The sequence below is a fragment of the Mobula hypostoma genome, chromosome 9 (genome assembly GCF_963921235.1).
Source record: "Mobula hypostoma chromosome 9, sMobHyp1.1, whole genome shotgun sequence".
Taxonomy (NCBI): Eukaryota; Metazoa; Chordata; class Chondrichthyes; order Myliobatiformes; family Myliobatidae; genus Mobula; species Mobula hypostoma.
The window spans coordinates 88,176,599-88,195,571 of NC_086105.1; the positions used below are offsets into that span (position 1 = coordinate 88,176,599).

General features: G+C 39.0%; 1 protein-coding gene across 5 annotated transcripts in view; it reads left to right on the top strand.

The window, feature by feature from the left end:
* The window catches only part of snx8a (sorting nexin 8a), a 100,807-nt gene extending 89,365 nt beyond the window's left edge, over positions 1-11,442 (top strand). For all 5 annotated transcript variants that reach the window (XM_063058635.1, XM_063058638.1, XM_063058636.1 and 2 more), the window contains 4 exons: positions 7,977-8,045; positions 8,190-8,339; positions 9,565-9,714; positions 11,305-11,442. In XM_063058635.1, coding sequence (XP_062914705.1) covers positions 7,977-8,045; positions 8,190-8,339; positions 9,565-9,714; positions 11,305-11,379 — 444 coding nt within the window. In that variant the 3' untranslated portion in view covers positions 11,380-11,442. The remainder of the gene's footprint in view (positions 1-7,976; positions 8,046-8,189; positions 8,340-9,564; positions 9,715-11,304) is intronic.
* The last annotated feature ends 7,531 nt before the right edge of the window (positions 11,443-18,973 follow it).

Here is an 18,973-nt window from a genome sequence, read left to right on the forward strand (position 1 = left end):
CCGAAGGAACCGAAGGTAAACCCGGATTGATGATTCCCTTCGTGGAGAAGCTGCTTAGAGAGAACCTTGATATGCCGGCCGCAAAAGACCTACAGATAGAAAGGGCTCACCGCGCGTTGGCACCACAGCCTCCGGCAGGCGCCCAGCCCAGATCGATTCTGATCAGATTTCTCAGTTACAGAACGAAGGAAGAGGTGCTTAAAAGAGCATGGCAAAAGAAAGGTTTCATGTGGAACAACTGTAAAATCAGTTTAGACCACAACTACGCACCGGGGATTCTTGCCAGACGGAAGGAATATACGGAAACACGGAGAGTCCTGAAGGAAAACAACATCAGATTCCAGACCCTGTATCCAGCTCGGCTGAGAGTCTTTTACGACGAAGGGACAAAAACTTACGCTACGGTGGAGGAGGCAACGTCGGACCTGGCGGACCGGGGACTACCTATTAAAGTTATCACCCAACTGGAGTCGCTACTGGAGAGGATTCGGCAGAAGTCGTGGCAGTTAGTGGGGCGAGGACGCTCCACTCGAAACAGAGTGTCAAACTACAAGGAAAAGCTGCAAATATTCAGACGCGAATGTACAGAGAATACAGATTAATTAAGAGAAATGACTGAAAAGAGTAAATCGGACTTAAAAGTAAAATGAAAACTGGTAATTGAAAATAATCTAGGTGGAATAACTTGAATGATAGCAATATGGTCGAGACATAAATAGGAGAAAATTCTCTATGATTATTCAAACTGCTGAGGGCCCTCTAACACAGGGTGAAGATAGAGGTTATCCCTCTGAACTGAGGCGGGTCGGTGCTCAGGCCTCACTGTGGGAAGTCGGGGAAAATTTTCAAATGTTATACGTTCAGAAATGTCTAAGGTGTGGTTATATGTCTTGGTTTACTGTTGAGAAGGGATTGCTTACTGTTTGGTTAGAAAAGGAGAGTGCTTTTTTTCTACTAGAGAAAAATGCAAACTGAATTGGTAAAAATAATTTCCTATAATGTTAATGGGGTTTTGAATCCAATTAAAAGAAATAAGATTATGTCTAAATTGAAAAAAGAGAGGGCACAAATAGCTTTCCTCCAGGAAACACATATGAGCCAATCTGAACATGGAAAATTAAAAAGAATGGGCTTTAAGCATGTATTTTATTCATCATATAAATTGAGTCACAAAAGAGGGGTAGCTACTTTAATATCAAGTACTCTTAATTATGAACATATTTCAGAGACTAGAGACAAAGAAGGACGGTTTGTAAAAATCACAGGAAGAATAGAAGGTACAGAAATAACATTGCTGAATGTTTATGCTCCTCCAGGTAGTGAATGGTCATTTTATAGACACATTTTTGACCTAATGGTCAGTTCTCGAGGGGTAGTAATTTGTGGAGGGGATTTTAATATTAGATTAAATCCTATATTAGATTCTTCAAGAATAGTTACTCAGAATAAACCTCTGACTCGGAAAGTGAATTCATTGATGGAGGAGTTGGGAATTATAGATGTCTGGAGGGAATTACACCCTACTAGTAAAGATTATACATATTACTCTTTCCCTCATTCAGCCTATTCAAGGATAGACTATTTCTTTATCTTTAATACAGATAGACTCAGGATAAAAAACTGTAATATTGCAACAATCGATCTGTCGGATCATAGCCCAGTCTCTATGTCTCTAATCCTGGAAAGGAAAATGAGGAAAACACTATGGAGGCTAAACTCACATATACTTAATAACCCAAAAGTAATGGAGAGATTAAGGGGAGAAATCAAAGAATATCTAGACCTTAATGACATGGGAGAAACATCACCAGTGATTTTATGGGATACATTGAAAGCTGTACTGAGAGGGAAAATTATTTCCATTACTACTCACATGAAAAAAATCAATGCACAAAAATTAGCAGACCTTCAAGGAAAATTAAAACAACTTCAAGTTGGAGATAGCAACAAAAGTAATTCAAATCGAAAACAGGAAATTAGGAAATTGCAAAGTGAAATTGATGATATTTATACGTTGGAAACTCAAAGAAATTTTCTTTACCTGAGACAAAAGAATTATGAAGTAGGAGGTAAATCAGCTAGATTATTAGCATATAAATTACGAAAACAACAAGCAGACAATACAATTCATAAAATAAAGAATCCAAAGACAAAGCTTGTAGAGAGTACAATAGGGAAAATTCAAGAGTTTTGAAACGTATTATCGAGAGCTGTACTCCCAACCCTGGGCCCCCAATGAGCCCTATATAGACAGTGTATTGAATTTTTTAGATCTACCTAAACTTACAGATTTACAAAATGAAAGTTTATTAGAACCAGTAACTGTCAAAGAACTGAACATGGCCATCTCTAGGTTAAAGGCTGGAAAGTCCCCGGGTTCTGATGGGTTTACCTCAGAGTGGTACAAGTCCCTGAAGACACAGTTAGCCCCATTACTACTTAACACCTTTAATTGGATCTTGCAGAGAGGAGAAACTCCACCTTCCTGGAGAGAAGCGATTATTTCAGTTATTCCTAAAGAGGGTAAAGATAAACTAGAATGTGGCAATTATCGGCCAATTAGTGTTCTTAATTTAGATTACAAACTATTCACATCTATATTAGCGCGCAGATTGGAAAAGCTTTTACCTGGCCTAATCCATTTAGACCAGACTGGATTTATTCAACAAAGACAAACACAGGACAACATAAGGAGAACTCTGCACATATTAGAACAGGTTAATAAGAACGAGACAGAGACAATGGTAGTAGGATTGGACGCTGAGAAAGCTTTTGATTCGGTTAGTTGGGCATTCCTATACAGAGTGTTAGGAAGATTCGGCTTTCAAGAAAGGTTTATTAAAGTAATTCAGACTCTGTATGACAGCCCAACAGCCCGAATTAAGATAAATGGGGACCTCTCTGACTCCTTCATTTTAGAGAGAGGCACTAGACAGGGATGCCCAATTTCTCCTCTCCTTTTTGCACTATATATTGAACCACTTGCCCAACTAATAAGACAGAGCGAAATCGTAAAAGGTATCAAGGTGGCAGGGATTGAACAGAAAGTGGCGTTATTCGCAGATGATGTTTTGGTCTATCTGAGTGAACCAGAAAAATCATTTATAGGATTGTTTACACTGTTGGATGACTTTGGGAAAATATCAGATTATAAAATAAATGTAAAGAAAACGCAGGTTATGTCCCTAAATTATACACCATCCAAAAAATTGCAGGATACATACGATCTTAAGTGGGAAGCTAAATCATTAAAATATTTAGGAATAACCCTGCCGAAGGATCTTTCAACACTGTCACAGGTAAATTATGGGCCATTAATCTCAGAGATAAAAGCAGATATGCATAGATGGAATCTTATCCCCTTTTTAAGTTTAAATTCAAGGATAAATACTATAAAAATGAATATTCTTCCTCGGTTATTATATCTCTTCCGTACTTTACCAGTGGAGGTGGATGATAATCAATTCAGGGAATGGGACAAATGGATTTCCCGCTTCATTTGGCAAGGAAGGAAACCTAGAATTCGATATAACACTTTACAGTTAGGGAAGGAAAGAGGAGGTATGGTTCTTCCTTGCCTGAGAAATTATTTTTATGCCTCACAGATAACCCCTCTGTTATATTGGTGTAATAGGGAATATAAGGCTAGATGGAAGGAAATAGAATTTGGATTAGTTGACAGTTTTCCTCTTCAGGCCTCAATAGCTGACAAAGGATTGATGGCCCAGTTGGAAAAATTTAATAATGCTTGGATAAATCTTACATTAAAAGTATGGCAGAAGGTGGTTAATTCATGTGGAATTAATAACATGCTAAAACTCTTTAGACGGTGTGCATATGATACCGAATTCCTTCCCAACAGAGGAGATAAAAGATTTGAGCTATGGATAAAGAAAGGTCTTACAACCTACCTCTCATTTATAGATAAAAGAGTATTACAAAGTTTCCAAATCATGCAGGACAAACATGGCCTAGAACATAATGACTTTTTTAGGTACCTTCAAATACGAAACTATGTTAACCAGAGTTGTAGATATACAGACCTATCAAAGTAGAATTAGAATTTTTCAAGATTCTGAATTCGGCTTGCAGTTCAATACCTAGTAAATCAGTTTCTCGCCTATATAATGCACTCTCCCATGCTAAAAATGTAAATACACTGTATATTAAAGAGAAGTGGGAGAAAGAAGCGGGGTTGGTACTTTCAGAGGAGGCTTGGGGGAAAATCTGCAGCTTTCAATGGTCCTCGACTAATTCTTTGACTTGGAGAGAACATTGTTGGAAAAACATTATAAGATACTTCAAGACCCCATATCAGGAAAAATATAAAGATACGAATGTGATGTGTTGGAGAAGGTGCGGCTCTAAGGAGGCAAATCATTTTCATATTTTCTGGGATTGCCCTAAATTAAGTCTATTTTGGGAAGGTATTCATAGAACATTAGTTAAGGTACTTAGGTCCCAGATACCTCTGAACTTTGAGACGCTCTATTTGGGGCATGTATTGTTCCTTGAACAGAAGGAAGATATAAAGTTGCTGCAGGCCCTCTTAGCGGCAAGTAAGAAATCAATCACTAGAAAATGGCTAAATCCAATACCACCTACATTAGAAGATTGGTACGAAATTATCTTGGAAATATTTAAAATGGAAAAGTTGACCTACTCCCTGAGAACTCAAAAAGAAACATTTTATCGAATCTGGAATAAATGGATTGAATATATAACCCCAATGCGAGCAGACTTTAGATGACTCTCCTAATGATTTATATTGCTCTTCTCATCAACACAGTAATATTGCTAACGTAAGCACCCCAGTCTAAATGTTTGTTGTTGTTTTTTTTTGGAAAATAGAGAATTAACACAAGTAAAGGGAAAGATTTGGGAAAGGGATAAAAAAAAAATGAAAAAATTAAGTAAATAAGTACATAGGGATTGGATAATTATGTCTGCGGGCAGGAACAAGCACGAACAAATTGGGATATAAACACCTACAATGGTTGGTATATAGGCTTGTATGCAACATTTTGGACCAGTGGAAATGGTCCAGAAGGGTTGTATGGAAACAGTTATTACCATTTTTCTTAACAACTAATTTCATTACTTAGCCTAATAGGTTAGATTTACCACAGTACATAATTATCTATTTAAATGTTTATTTTGCTTTTATATCATCTCAATGTGTACTTAAGAATGTATAAATAATTGTAGTTTTATACATATAAAAAAATGGAAAAGGTTATATGTGTGAAAAAAGTACATGATAATTGTGAACTCCTTATCCAAATAAAAATAAAATTAAAAAAAAAAAATCGTTATGCCCCACAGGTCTTTGCTAATTATCTTGCAAGTAATAGTACTGTATCCAATTTACACAGCAAGATCCCAGAGACCGTAATTAGATCATTAGCAGAAGATGATTTTGTTTGTTTCAGAGGCTCAGAAGTAGTATGTTGTGGACCTTGCATCCATTTGGAATGGAATTGGGTAATGCTTTAATGTAGCATGTACCTATACAGTGATGGGCAAGACTTTTAGAATTGGGGAACCCTGGCTGACGAGGGAAATTTAAGGTTCTGATCAGAAAACAGACAGGCATCTCTCGGGTGTAGAGAGCTGGGGTCGAGCAAATTTCTTGAGGTTGAAGAGATGTAGGAGTACAAAGGAAATTGGGAGGGCATAAAAGGGACTTGAGCTATTAATAGACCAGGTAAAAGAGAATCCTAAGAAATTCTGTATATTAAGAACAAAACGGTAACTGGGGGAAAATAGGTTCCCTTAAGGATCATTGCAGTCACCTAGGTGTGGAGCCACAAGAGATGGTCAAGGTGTTAAATAAATACTTATCTGTAGTTACAATGAGAGGTTATGGAAGCAAGAGAAAATTCAGTGATGTCTTTAAACATGTCGATATTATGAAGAAATGTTGAAGAGGTCTTGTTGGCAGTCTTAATGCACAAAAAGGTAGATAAATCCCCAGTCTGCAGATGACACCAAAGTTAGTGGTGTGGTGGACAGTGAAGAAAGTTGTCTAAGGTTTCCAAAGGATCAAGATTAACTGAGGAACTGGATAAGGGAATGGTAGATGGAGTTTAATACAGTCAAGTGTGAAGCCATGCTGTTTGGAAATTAAAACAGAATAAAGAGTGCCCTGAGGAATGTTGTAGGGCAGAGAGACCCAGGAATACAAGTACACAATTCCCTCAGAATGATGACACAAGTAAGCAAGGTCATGAAGGTATTTGGCATATTTGCCTTCACTGGATGGGACATTTGGGTACAAGAGGTGGAATGTCATGTTACAATTGTGCAAGATGTTGGTGACAGAGCACCAGAAAATTGCTTTCAGTTTTGGTTGCTGTACTATAGGGGTAATGTGCTTGAACTAGAGAAGGAAAACATTTTACAAGGATGTCACTGGCCTTTTTTTTCTGGAGTAGTGGAAGCTGGAAGATAATTTTACAGAGGTATAAAAAATTGAGGGATGTGGATATGGTGCATAATCAAAGTCTTTCCTAGGGTAGGGTAGTCTAAATCTAGATGGTATAAGTTTCAAGTGTGAAGGGAAAACATTTAAAGGGGATTTGAGGGGCAAGAAGATAAATAATGAAAAATACTGCCAGAGGAAGTGGTAGAGGCAGGTAAAATTACAACTTTTAAAAGACATCTGTGTGGGTTCATGAATAATAAAGTTTTATAGGGATATGGGGGCAAATGCAGGCAATGAGACAATTTGTTGGCATGAATGAATTGGGCTGAATGGCCTGTTTATAACTTGTATGACTGACTCATCTTGGTGGTGCACTTTTTCATTACAGCAAATATTTTGGCTGAGATCATGTGTTCATGACTTTGGAGTGGAGTGTGAGCCCTCCAATCTTAAATATCAAAGAATGTACACTGCACCATAGCTAGTATTAAAGTTGCAGAGTCAATTATATCCACTTCTGGAAGCTACCAGGGTGAATGTGATTGGAGACCCATTGATCTTATTGACTGCCCCTGTGCCAAGAAATTGGTGTTTAGAGAGAACTTGTGTGACCTCCCACTGGCCAGAACCTCCCCAGCCCACTGATCTCATCTGTTGATTGGCTCCCAGCGCCTGCTAGGCAACACCGTGTTTGAGGCCCAGTCCTTGCATATACAAAATGCAACCAGACAAATATATCTGCACATAGTCCAGACCCCTCAGTCCATTTTAAATCTTCAGTTGCCACAACTTGCTATGCTAGCCCTGGAAGAGCGCTACGGCTCAAATGCTTTACCTCTGGCAGCTGAAGAGCAAGCGAACCCACAGCTTGAGGTCTGGGCTCATTGAGTGTTGCTAAAAAATCTGCAGTCGGCCACAACAGAGGTTGTCTTATGCTGAGCAAAAGCTTGGGAGGGCAGCTCTGACTCTGTTCTGGACACCCTGGTGAAGCATAATGACTTTGTCCCCTCATTCTAGGCAGCTGCAAACAGGCAACACCGTGGTTTCGGGCCTAGATCTCACTATGACAGAGGACTAGGCCCCTTCCATCTGCCTCTGCTTGCATCCAATAAATCAGCGAATCGAACTTGTGGTAGACCGGTTTAACGATGTTTAAAGGCGTCTTGCAATCACAAGAAAAGTGACCGTGACGGCCACTTGCTATTTGCCTGTAAGCCTCCATTGACTCGGGCAGCAGCATGTTGCGCAACCTCTTTATTGTCTCTGCCAGTGAGCAACTTGCTGATGGTGTAGACCTGCAGTCCTTTGAGTTCTCAACGTATAGCAGGATCTTGTGATCATTGAATGTACGTTTAAGTATAACAGTGGCACCTGTCGTTGACCCTAGTAAAAGCCGCTGTGACTAGTCGCACCACTATCTTGCCAGATCAAGAGTAATATGGTTGAGTCCTAAGAGTAAATCAGCTACAAATAAATAATAGAAAGAACAAATGAGTTATTATAAAAGCATATTCCAAGGTCTTTAAAATAGTTTCCATTTCTTAAACAGGGTAAACGAGAAGAGGAGGAAGTAGTGGAAAAACTCAATATCTTTCTGGATTTATTGCAGTCCTATAAGGTCAGTGATACAGAAGCACACCCAATCTGTAATCTGCTGAAAATAGGAAATTAATTTCAGTTTGGAAATGAATTGCCTTTGTTTGGATCTCTTGTCAGTAACTAACATCGCACCTCCTCCATCTTCCCCAACCTTTCCTTCTAGGACTTGTGTGAGCGGCATGAGAAAGGTGTGCTTCATGAGCACCAGCGTGCATTACAGAAATACACCTCTATGAAACGGCAGATGATGAGTGTAACCGTGCAGAGCAAGGAGCAGATTTCTGTGGAGCAACTGGAATCACGAATCTTGCAGGTGCTTGGAATTTCTGGAAAATTTTGTTGAATGTACTGTAGCTCTTCAATACCTGACCAGTGAGTATTGTCTGGCTCCTATACAAGATGTGGATATCAATAATGGGTGGTAGTTCCAATGCAAAAGAACAGAAATGGGTGGGGAAGAGAAAGTTGAGGATGGTGACAGGACAGGAGGTGATAAGTGGAGATAGCAAAGGGCTAAAGATTGTGGAGCAAAAGTAAAATTGCTGGAGAAACTGAGTGGGTTCTTATCTTGAACAACTTTTCTTTTGATTCCTCACTTTCTACAAAGCAAAGATGGAGCCATGCTTTTTTTTTGATGCCCATGCAAAGAAGTCCTTGTTCTTAATGCGCTCTGACACCACTCCTCAAGACTTCCCCACTACATTGATGAACACATTGGTGCTGCTTCCTGCATCTGTGCAGAACTCATCAATTTCATCGAGTTCACTACTTCCACCCTTTGTCAAACTTTCTCAAACACCGTGCTGAAATTCTTTATCAATTCTTTGTTCCCAGTAAATAGGATGCAGATGGCTGAATATGTGACTGCCAGTTGCCGATCAAAAGAAATCTGAAATGTGAAAGTTGAAATCACACTGCAGTAAATGGGGCGTTTAAATTAGATTTGAAAATAATCCTTTCTAAAGGGAAAAAGTGCCATCTATAAGTGACTGTAGCTCCACAGTAATAGAGTTGACCCTTTACAACCCTCTGGGGAGGAGAAAAGCTGCTCATTTAATGCAAGACGAATGGGGTGGTAGTTAATTTTTGCCCTTACTGGTGACGCTCACGTTCTGTGAATGAATACAAGTGGATTTTGTATTCAGGCTATGTTCGATGAAGGAAGAGATGGTGATGAGTTTTCATATCTCAGGAAAACAAGTTTAATTAAAGTATTCTGGTGATAGATTTGACTATTTAAGAAATATTAGAAAATGCTGGTAGTCAACAGACTAATTTATGGGTAATTAGGTGGGGGAGATGTAATGTGTGGTTCATCTGGTCTATTATCTCCCTTGTACTGTCATTTCAAACCTCTACTCATGGCCTTTCAAACAGCATTGCAGCTGCCAAAAGAATGGTGATCATTAAATGCCATGTACTGTGGATGGGGGGGCGGGGTTGCAGGGTGAGCACAGTGTGCACGAAGGAGTATTACTGTTAATTTGGCATGTTCACTTTCCTCTTGATGTACCTTTCGTCTGCAATCTGCCTTTTAGCAAGAAAACACCATATTGACCATGGAACTCCGGAACTACTTCTCCTTGTTTTGCCTGCACCAGGAGACTCAGCTCATCCACATCTACCTGCATATCACTTCCCATGTGCTGACTGCTTTCATCGATTCCCAGATTCAAGGGCACCATGAGGTACAGTCAGTCCAGCAATAGTAACTAATCTTCCTTCTCCCTTTTGCATGATTGCAGTTCAACAAGCAGCACTCCTACGTTCCGGTCCATGGTTGCATGTGGCATCTGAATATCCAATTCTGATAATTTAGAGTCATTGAACAATACAGCATGGAAATAAGCCTTTCAGCATAATACACCCATTGTATCCAGCAAGCTGGTTCTAGTTACCTGTATTCCCTCAAACTCCTATCAATTATTTATCAAATATCTTTTAAATGATACCACTGTACCTGCCTCAACCACTTTCACTGGCAGCTCAATCCCTAAATGCTCTTCCTTCTGTGTGAAGAAGTTGCTCCTCAAGTCCTTAAATCTTTTACCTCTCAATTTAAATCTGTGCCCTCTCATATTTAGTTCCCTTTCTTGGGGCACGGGTGGGGTGTAAAGGTATGTGTGTTCACCCTGTCTAAACCACTCATGAGTTTATATGCCTCTACAAGGTCAGTCCTCAATCTCTTATGTTACATAGAATAAGGTGTTAGCCTGCTCACCCCCCCCCCCCACCCAGGACCTCGCGTCCTTATAGCATTCACACTCACCAAATTAGGAACAGCTCTTCCGGTCTGCTATCATATTTCTGAAAAGTCCATGACTACTACCTCATTCCTTTCTTTATGATATTTATTTTTGTAATCTATAGATTTTTGTCTTTGCACTGTACTACTACTGCAAAACAACAAATTTCTTGTCATATTGTCAGTGATAATATATCTGACCCTAAAACTCTGCACTCTTTCCAGATTAAAGATGTCTTTCATATAACAGGGCAACCAAAACTGTACACAGTTTCCATCTATCCAAATAGATAGCAACCATGGACATCCTAGTTTCATTGCAGTAGGTTAGAACACTTTCAAAATGCTGATGAATTTATAGGATAAGAAAAGGCCAGTTCAGAGTGTGTATGCCAGCCAAAAGAAAACTTTTCTGTGTAGTTCCATATCTGGGTTCTCTGTCAATCAGTAGTCTTGGGCTACAGCACATCAGGTCCTCCATACTTCATGAAGGTGACCATGTGTTTTCGCCTCCACATTTTGGTAGTGAGTTGCTGATCATCACTCTCCTTTGGATAAAAGTTCTCAACACTCCTCTAATTCTTTCAACACTTATTATAAGTCTTAATTATCAAATATCTTTTAAGTGATACCACTGATGCACGGGAGTACATTCAGCCAGAGACTTATTCCACCGAGATGCAACATAAAGCGTCATAGGAAGAAGTCATTCCTGCCTGTGGCCATCAAATTTTACAACTCCTCCCTTGGAGGGTCAGACACCCTGAGTTAATAGGCTGGTCCTGGACTTATTTCCTGGCATAATTTACTTATTACTATTCAACTATTTATGGTTTTATTACTATTTAATTATTTATGGTGCAACTGTAACGAAAACCAATTTCCCCCGGGATCAATAAAGTACGACTATGACTATTTCTCAGGAGGACCTCTGCCTATCCATTAATGATTGTTAGATACATAAAAATAAGTGAATTGATTGTTGCACTGTCAGCCAAGGCCTCCAATCTGAGTTGTTTTTTTTCAATTCCAGATGAGTGAAGTGTGGAAGGACTTGAAACCGAAGTTGGGAGGCCTCTTGACCAATGGAGTGCCATCATCTGCTTAGTCTCTAGTGAATCAATCGGGTCCAATTCCCTCTTTTCCCAAAATGACATATCATTTTTGTGATTCTATATGCAATTTTCCTCCTCCTCCAGAAAACATTCCTAAATGGCACCAACCAAGGGAACAAACAAATATAGATCCACGAGTGCGGGACTGCCGTACATTCGTGTGCATTATAGTGGGCTATCCGAACGACCCATTCCCCCTCCTCTGATCTCGAAAACTAAACTGCTGTTGCTTGAATCTGAAATGCAAACAGCAATGCTAGATGAGCTCAGCCAGTTGAGCAGAAAGGAAAACTATGTTTCAGGTTGAAGTTCCTTAATCTGAACTGAGAAAGCAATTTAGTCTAAGTAACAGAAAAGGTGGAGGAGTGCAATGAGTATAACAAAAATGATAATAAAGAGTGGTGAGGAAATAGGATGTACAATTCTGATATAAAGGAACTTAACTGTCTAGTCAATGTGTCCATCATTTCAGCCTACTACATTCTTTGTACCACCCTTGCACGTGTATATAGTATACAGAGTGTGTGTGTACATATATATATATATAGACACACACAAACTAACTTGCTTTTCTGATTCTGAAGCTTCTTCAACCTGAAACATTAACTAGTTTCTCTTTCCTATAGATGCTGCTTGATTGGCTGAACTCTTTTAGCATACTTGTTTTGATCCCACTCTAATCTGTGTGCTTTAGATTTATGAGCAAAGTTTGATGTAATTTTTGAGGATGATTACGTTGAAGCAGGTAGCCAATTCTCTTGGTTTGATTTTGATGTGTCCATCAAGCCTAAAAGGGGCGCTGGTTGAGTAGAGGATGAGTGATAGAAATCAACTCTGGAGGATATTCACCTGTCAAACTAAGGATAGGTTACAAATAACCCTGCACTGCTATAATTTACATTGTGACTTTCTGACTTGTAAATCGTAGTTGGTTGTCTTAATGTACATAAATCTATATGGTTGGAAGGCTTCAAAGCAAGTGGTTGTTATCTTCTGAGATTGTGTTGAAACAGAGCTTGACATGCTGTTTTGTAAAGCACCCCAGTGGCTCTTCATTACACCATCAAACACAATTGAAGTATCTAATCAGAAGTAGTGTTGGATCTAGCTTACCAAAAGCAGAATAGTTTTAAGATGGGGTTAGTGATTTCGCTTCTTTTAAAAGCTGCCCACTTTTGTGCGTCTTCATGACTATGAACTGACATCGATTTAAAGGTTCATCAAGAACTGCATGTGCTTGCAGTGACTTTTGTAAGAATGTGTGCATAACCTTGTTCTAATTAAAATGCTGTATTGGGTATTGAACCAAGCATGTTTATTAAGTTGCATGGTCCTTGAAGATTGGATTATAAAGTTGACTCCTGAACCACAACTTATCAGATCCTTGTTCTATTACTTGTTTAGAATAGGTTGAAACTCATAATTTCAATGTAAATCATTCTTTTCAAATTGCAGGAGAAAACACAATTGAGCACCAAAATGTGCCTAGAGTGCGATCTGCGTGAGTGGCAGAGAGTTTGAGAGTGTGTACTTTCCATCGTTCTGTTGGTGCCTGCACTTTTTCTTTCCCATGCCCCGATACCCCTTCAGCTTTCTGTGCATGTACCTGTTGAATATAGCTTGTAAGAAAGCTTGTGATTATTGGTTTGAAACGCCTCCAATACATAGAATGATGGTACCTTGATATTATGTGGTATTATACACGAAAATGAAAATATAACCTGCCCTGATTCAAACTGCAAGTAATAGATGCTTCCTGTTCCCCAAGTTGGTGCTATTGGAGTCCATTTCTCTTGTTCCACTACTTCCTGAAGTTTACAACTCCCTCCCCACCCCTTTACATTGGCTAGTAATTGTGGCCTTTTGCACATGACAGTAAATTGAGAGGGGTGGCGGCAGCAGGAAGACAAATTGGCTTCTCCTCGTCTTTCACATTAACAGTTGGATTAGTTACTTATCTGTTGATGCAGGCAGCCAGCACCGGGATTGTGTAGTATTCCCATATTCCATATGGAATTTGTTGGTCAAAATTGATTGGCTTTCCCTGTACTCTACCAATGTAACTTTCAAACTGCCACTTAGAAATAGCATTTTCTGTTTTTGCCAACAGAGTAATGCCATTTCTTCTTTATATAGTATTGAAACTCTGTTTCTAACTTTTGATGAAATTGAAAAGCTAGGGTATTTTTTTTTACAGAGCAGTGGAGTTCTTTGCCAGTATTTATTGCTCAGACATTTTCTTCTGTGCAAAGCAAACATCTGGTTATAATCATATTGCTATTGTGACAGAATGTATCTAACCTAGCTTTGTTTCTTTAAACAGTGTAACAGTGACTGCATTCAACAATACATGTACTTCATTATATGTACTCGGATGTAACATGAGTTTTACAAATGTAATCCATTTTTACGCAAGAGTGGAAAAATGCAAATGTATGTCTCCCAGGCTGCTGGTGAGCCTTGCAGAACACCATTACCAAGTTGTATTGTGTAACTGTGAATATGTTACTGGTTTAAAAATAGTGAGGGGAGAGGGTTATTGACACACTAAACATTAAGTCACAGAGGGGTATTTTGGGAATTGGCAAAAGTTGATTGTATTTTCTGTTTTGTTGTTTCTTGATTGCAAATGGATTTGTAATTCTAACCTTTCACCACCTACATTTTTACTTAGTGGTAGCAGGATGGCTGTGAGATTATGTGAAGAGATATTTTCAATCACTAAGTCAGTGGTTGCTCTTAGCAAATAGGAAATTGATAAGTGGCAGGAATGGGAAGTTTGAGAGGTAGTGTGTTTTTAAGTAACTGCTTGCAGAACCCTGTTGTGGGCAGATGCCTCTTACACACCAACTGAAATGTTAGTTTTATTTTGAACATTTAATCAGTATGCCTGCTGATACCACACTGGAAATGAGGCAGGTTCTCATCAATATTTTTACAATCAATTCAAGTAAGTTGGCAAATGGTTGATTCAACTGTTTAGGAGGTTGAAAGTAAAAACTGCAGATATTGGAATCTGAAAATGGTGTAGATCTGTGGTGAGAGGAACCATCAAAAAGGGCTGCAAATACCCTGCTGAGCAGTAAGGGGGAAAAACTAATGAAAACGGTGTTAGTTCAAATGAAAGGTCATCAAAATTAAACATTTACTACTATTTGCTCACAAAATTCTGTCTGATCTGCTGAGTATTTCTGTTTTTATTTAGTTTCTACAACATAGAATTTGTGACTAAAAATACAATACCTGTGGATAAAAGCAGAGTTACTTCAGCAAGTTACAGTAATTGTGGCCAGTTGCCTTATTAAAATTCTGTACATAAAATAATCCCAACCATAATTTGAGTGGGGTGGGGATGTCCACAGTTGTTTCCACTCTAGATTGGTAATTCTGGTATCACTTAATGAAGTTTTTATTAATCTGAGTAAGCCTGTCCAGTAGCAATGTTTTCTTCAACATGGAGATTGTCCCTTTGATTTTGGGCTGAGGTTGAAATCTGTAGCAATTTGCTAATGAGACTTGTATTACATTTTCCAGACTGGATTGAATGTAAAATTAGTTTAATAGCCTTAATCCAGTTAATAGTAGAAAATACATTTCATTTGGCTTTCAGAATTGACCACCTTGCTTGAAACTTTAGAAAGGAGAAATATTGTAAACTTCCAGTAGTGCTTCTGGTAGTGGTCTCCTTTGGAGGCAGAAGCCATAATTTGTGCTGTTTGGGTGGAGGAGGGCCCTCAATTTGTAGCTGGCCGGATACCTTACCTTGGAGTGTTTGACACCAACTCCCAGGTGTAACTCAAAAAATACTTTAGAAGCAGTTATTGAGGCTATTCACCGTGATGGGGAGGGGTGTTTAAATATATGCTTAAAGTAGCATAAGAAACTATGTGTTATCAAAAGAGTGATTTAAAGAATTCTTAGATGTCAGAATAAAATCTATGATTTGGGATTTTTTGTTTGTAGAGCCCCACAATATACTTCCTGAATAATATACTTTACCAGCTCTAACATTTTCATTAATTAAATCATGTACCATTTGGGGTTGACCTTTGGTTTGGGCACTGTAGCTGGTTTTGCCTGTGCCTTGTGGTCAGTTATTCATTTATGAGCAATGGATATCTTCTGTATGGTTGTGGGGAGGAAGGAAGAAGCTGATGACACAGGAAACATTTTGGGAGTTGTTTACAGGGAAAAAACATTTAAGTATAATTGATTCTACAAAATCTGGAAAATTAAGTGTTTATAATCATTGTAAAATTAGCTTTGTAAACGTGCTATCTGTATTCAATTGATAGGGGTGTTTTAATATTTGGTGCACTTTATTAAGAAACATTTGTTAAAATCTTGGCAGATTTAAAGTATTACAAAATATTAAGCAAACTGATGGTTTACTATATATATTTACTAAGTATAAGAAATATATCTTCAATAAATTGTATAAACAAACTTTTGAAAAAGTGTGTTTGTTCTAAGAGCAAAGAGTACAGACTGGGTGCTAATGCAGGCACAAGACACTGCAGATGCTGGAGTTTACAGTCCTGATGTTGGGTTTCTGTCTAAAGTGTTGACAATATCATTATCCCAGATGCTGCATGGCCTATTGAGTTCCTCCAGAACATATTGACCTCGTGTTAAGTCTCTGAATTTGCAGTCCTGCCAAGGGTGAAGTTCTTGAAGAGCAGAAAGGATAAATGGGGCAAACAGTATCTTGGTGTTGCAGAGTAGTGAACAGTTGAAAGGGCCAAGAAGTTGATTTTTTAAAATCTGCTGGCAATTTTAAAGGAATGGTTATTTTTATTAGCACAGGAATTGTAAAGAGGTGAAGGAGATGGTTGAGACTAGGTGAAACTGCATTAAACCTAGAGCGCAAAATTAAAAGTGGGTGGCCAAAAGCTGCAAATCCATCTCGGACTTAGAATGGAAGAACTATGTTTGTGTCACACAAATCTGCCAAGAGACATTGGTTGAGGACATTATTTCCCTTAGTGATTTGCCTGAAAGAATAATGGAAAATGTCACCTAGCAGTGTTTTTGTTAAAATGTGTTCCATTCCATGACCAGATGGGAGAGTTTCTCCTAGTGGTACCAGTAGTATTGCCTTTCCCATATGTTGAAGGTTGGCTTACAACTCTCTAGCCACTGAAACCATTTATTGAAAATTAGCAACTCTGTTACTTGGAACTGTACCCTCAAACATGGGATCCAAGGAGACATTGCTTTGTGGATCAAGAAATGGCTTGCCCACAGAAGGCAAAGAGTAGTTGTAGACGGGTCATGTTCTGTGTGGAGGCTGGTGACCAGTGGTGTGCCTCAGGGATCTGTTCTGGGACCCCTACTCTTTGTGATTTTTATAAATTACCTGGATGAGGAAGCGGAGGGATGGGTTAGTAAATTTGCTGATGACACAAAGGTTGGAGGTGTGGATAGTATGGAGGGCTGTCATAGGTTACAACGGGACATTGATAGGATGCAAAACTGGGCTGAGAAGTGGCAAATAGAGTTCAACCCAGATAAGTGAGGTGGTTCATTTTGGTAGTTCAAATATGATGGCAGAATATAGCATTAATGGTAAGACTCTTGGCAGTGTGGAGGATCAGAGGGATCTTGGGGTCTGAGTCCTTAGGATACTCAAAGTTGCTGCACAGGTTGACTCTGTCGTTAAGAAGGCATACGGTGCATTGGCCTTCATCAATTGTGGGATTGAGTTTAGGAACCGAGAGGTAATGTTGCAGCTTAATAGGACCCTGGTCAGACCCCACTTGGAGTACTGTGCTCAATTCTGGTCGCCTCACTACAGGAAGGACGTGGAAACCATAGGAAGGGGGCAGAGGAGATGCGTTCACCAGCAACTTTGAAGTGTGTTGCAGAGGAGATTTACAAGGTTGTTGCCTGGATTGGGGCGCATGCCTTATGAGAATAGGTTGAGTGAACTCGGCCTTTTCTCCTTGGAACGACAGAGGATGAGAGGTGTACAAGTTAACAAGAGGCATTGATCATGTGGATAGTCAGAGGCTTTTCCCCAGGGCTGAAATGGCTGGCACGAGAGGGCAGTTTTAAGGTGCTTGGAAGTAGGTACAGAGGAGATGTCAGGGGTAAGTTTTTTAAGCAGAGAGGCGAGTGCGTGGAATGGGCTGCCGGCGGCAGTGGTGGAGGCAGAAACGACAGGGTCTTTTAAGAGACTCCTGGATGGCTACATGGAGCTTAGAAAAATAGAGGGTTATGGGTAAAGCCTAGATAGTTCTAAGGTAGGGACATGTTCGACACAGCTTTGTGGGCCAAAGGGCCTGTATTGTGCTGTATGTTTTCTATGTTTCTGTTTCAAACTTAAGGGTCAGTGAACAACAGAAGTAAACTTTATTCAGATCTGTCCCTGCAAGTCTGTGGGAGGGGTGGGGGAATTGTTGCTTGTGGATGAAGACCTTGGGCTTAAAGTAGAAGTTCCACGAAATGATTTTAAAATGTTACCAGAAAAAACCTTTTAATTCATATAAATGTTCCAATGTACTTTTAAGAAGCCTTTCCAAGCAAAGGTGGATACTTGGCCATTAGATATCAGTACAAGTGTTAAATGGCTTGGTTAAAGATGAGCCTTTTTAGAGGAAAGCTGAGGTTTATGGAGGAAACTCAAGAGCTTTAAGCCCAAACATCTGATGCACAATTCCTAAAAAATAGCTTTATTTAAATCAGTGATGCACAAAGAGCAAGGATTGAGTATACACTTTGAAGGAGTTAAGAGAGTGGAAAGACAGTAGTTCCCATCAGTACCTGACTTCATCAGACCAGCTCGTGTAATGTGACTGTAATGCAAGCAGCATTTCTCTAAATAACATTAGTTTGCAGTCGGAAGTGAGTTTCATAATTTGGGGAAGATGAATCTAACAAATTTTTGATTTTTAAAAAGAACATTATCAGAGGGGAGATGCACCTAAGAGAACTCCGGAGGTTTAGTCACTGAGTATGTTCAAGATTTTAATAGGAGTTTAGATATTAAGGGAGTTGAAGGGTATGGGGTTACAGTTGGTGTCAGATGTTTTTAAAATAGATTTGACATGGTTGAATGGCAAAGCAAGTGTGAGGAACTGAATGGCCCACTATTGCTTCTATTATGTCTCAGCAGTTGTTGTCCAATCCCAGAGGAATGCACTGCTGCCTTGATCTTCTGCACTGTGACAGCTGTTTTGAGGATTTCAAGAATTCATATCCAATAACAAGATATTGGGTATATTAGATATATTTTTCAATTGTGTTGAAGAGGATGAAGAATCATGAATAGCCTGGTCCCAGCATCAATACAATCACAACCCAACAAACCTGAAAATGACTATTCCTACTATTTTTTTTTGGCTATTAATTGACCCTCAATCTATGGCAATATATTAGTGCTGCCATCATACGTTCAATTTTGTTTCATAATCTATTGTAGCATTTTATCAAAGGATTTCTGAAAGACCAAATACAAAAAATAGTTCACCCTTGTCTATTCTGCTCATTACAATATTACAAAAAAAAATTATATGTGATTATCTCATTCATAAATCATTGTTGAGTCTAATACAATTTTATCAGCATTTTCACAAAAATCCCTAG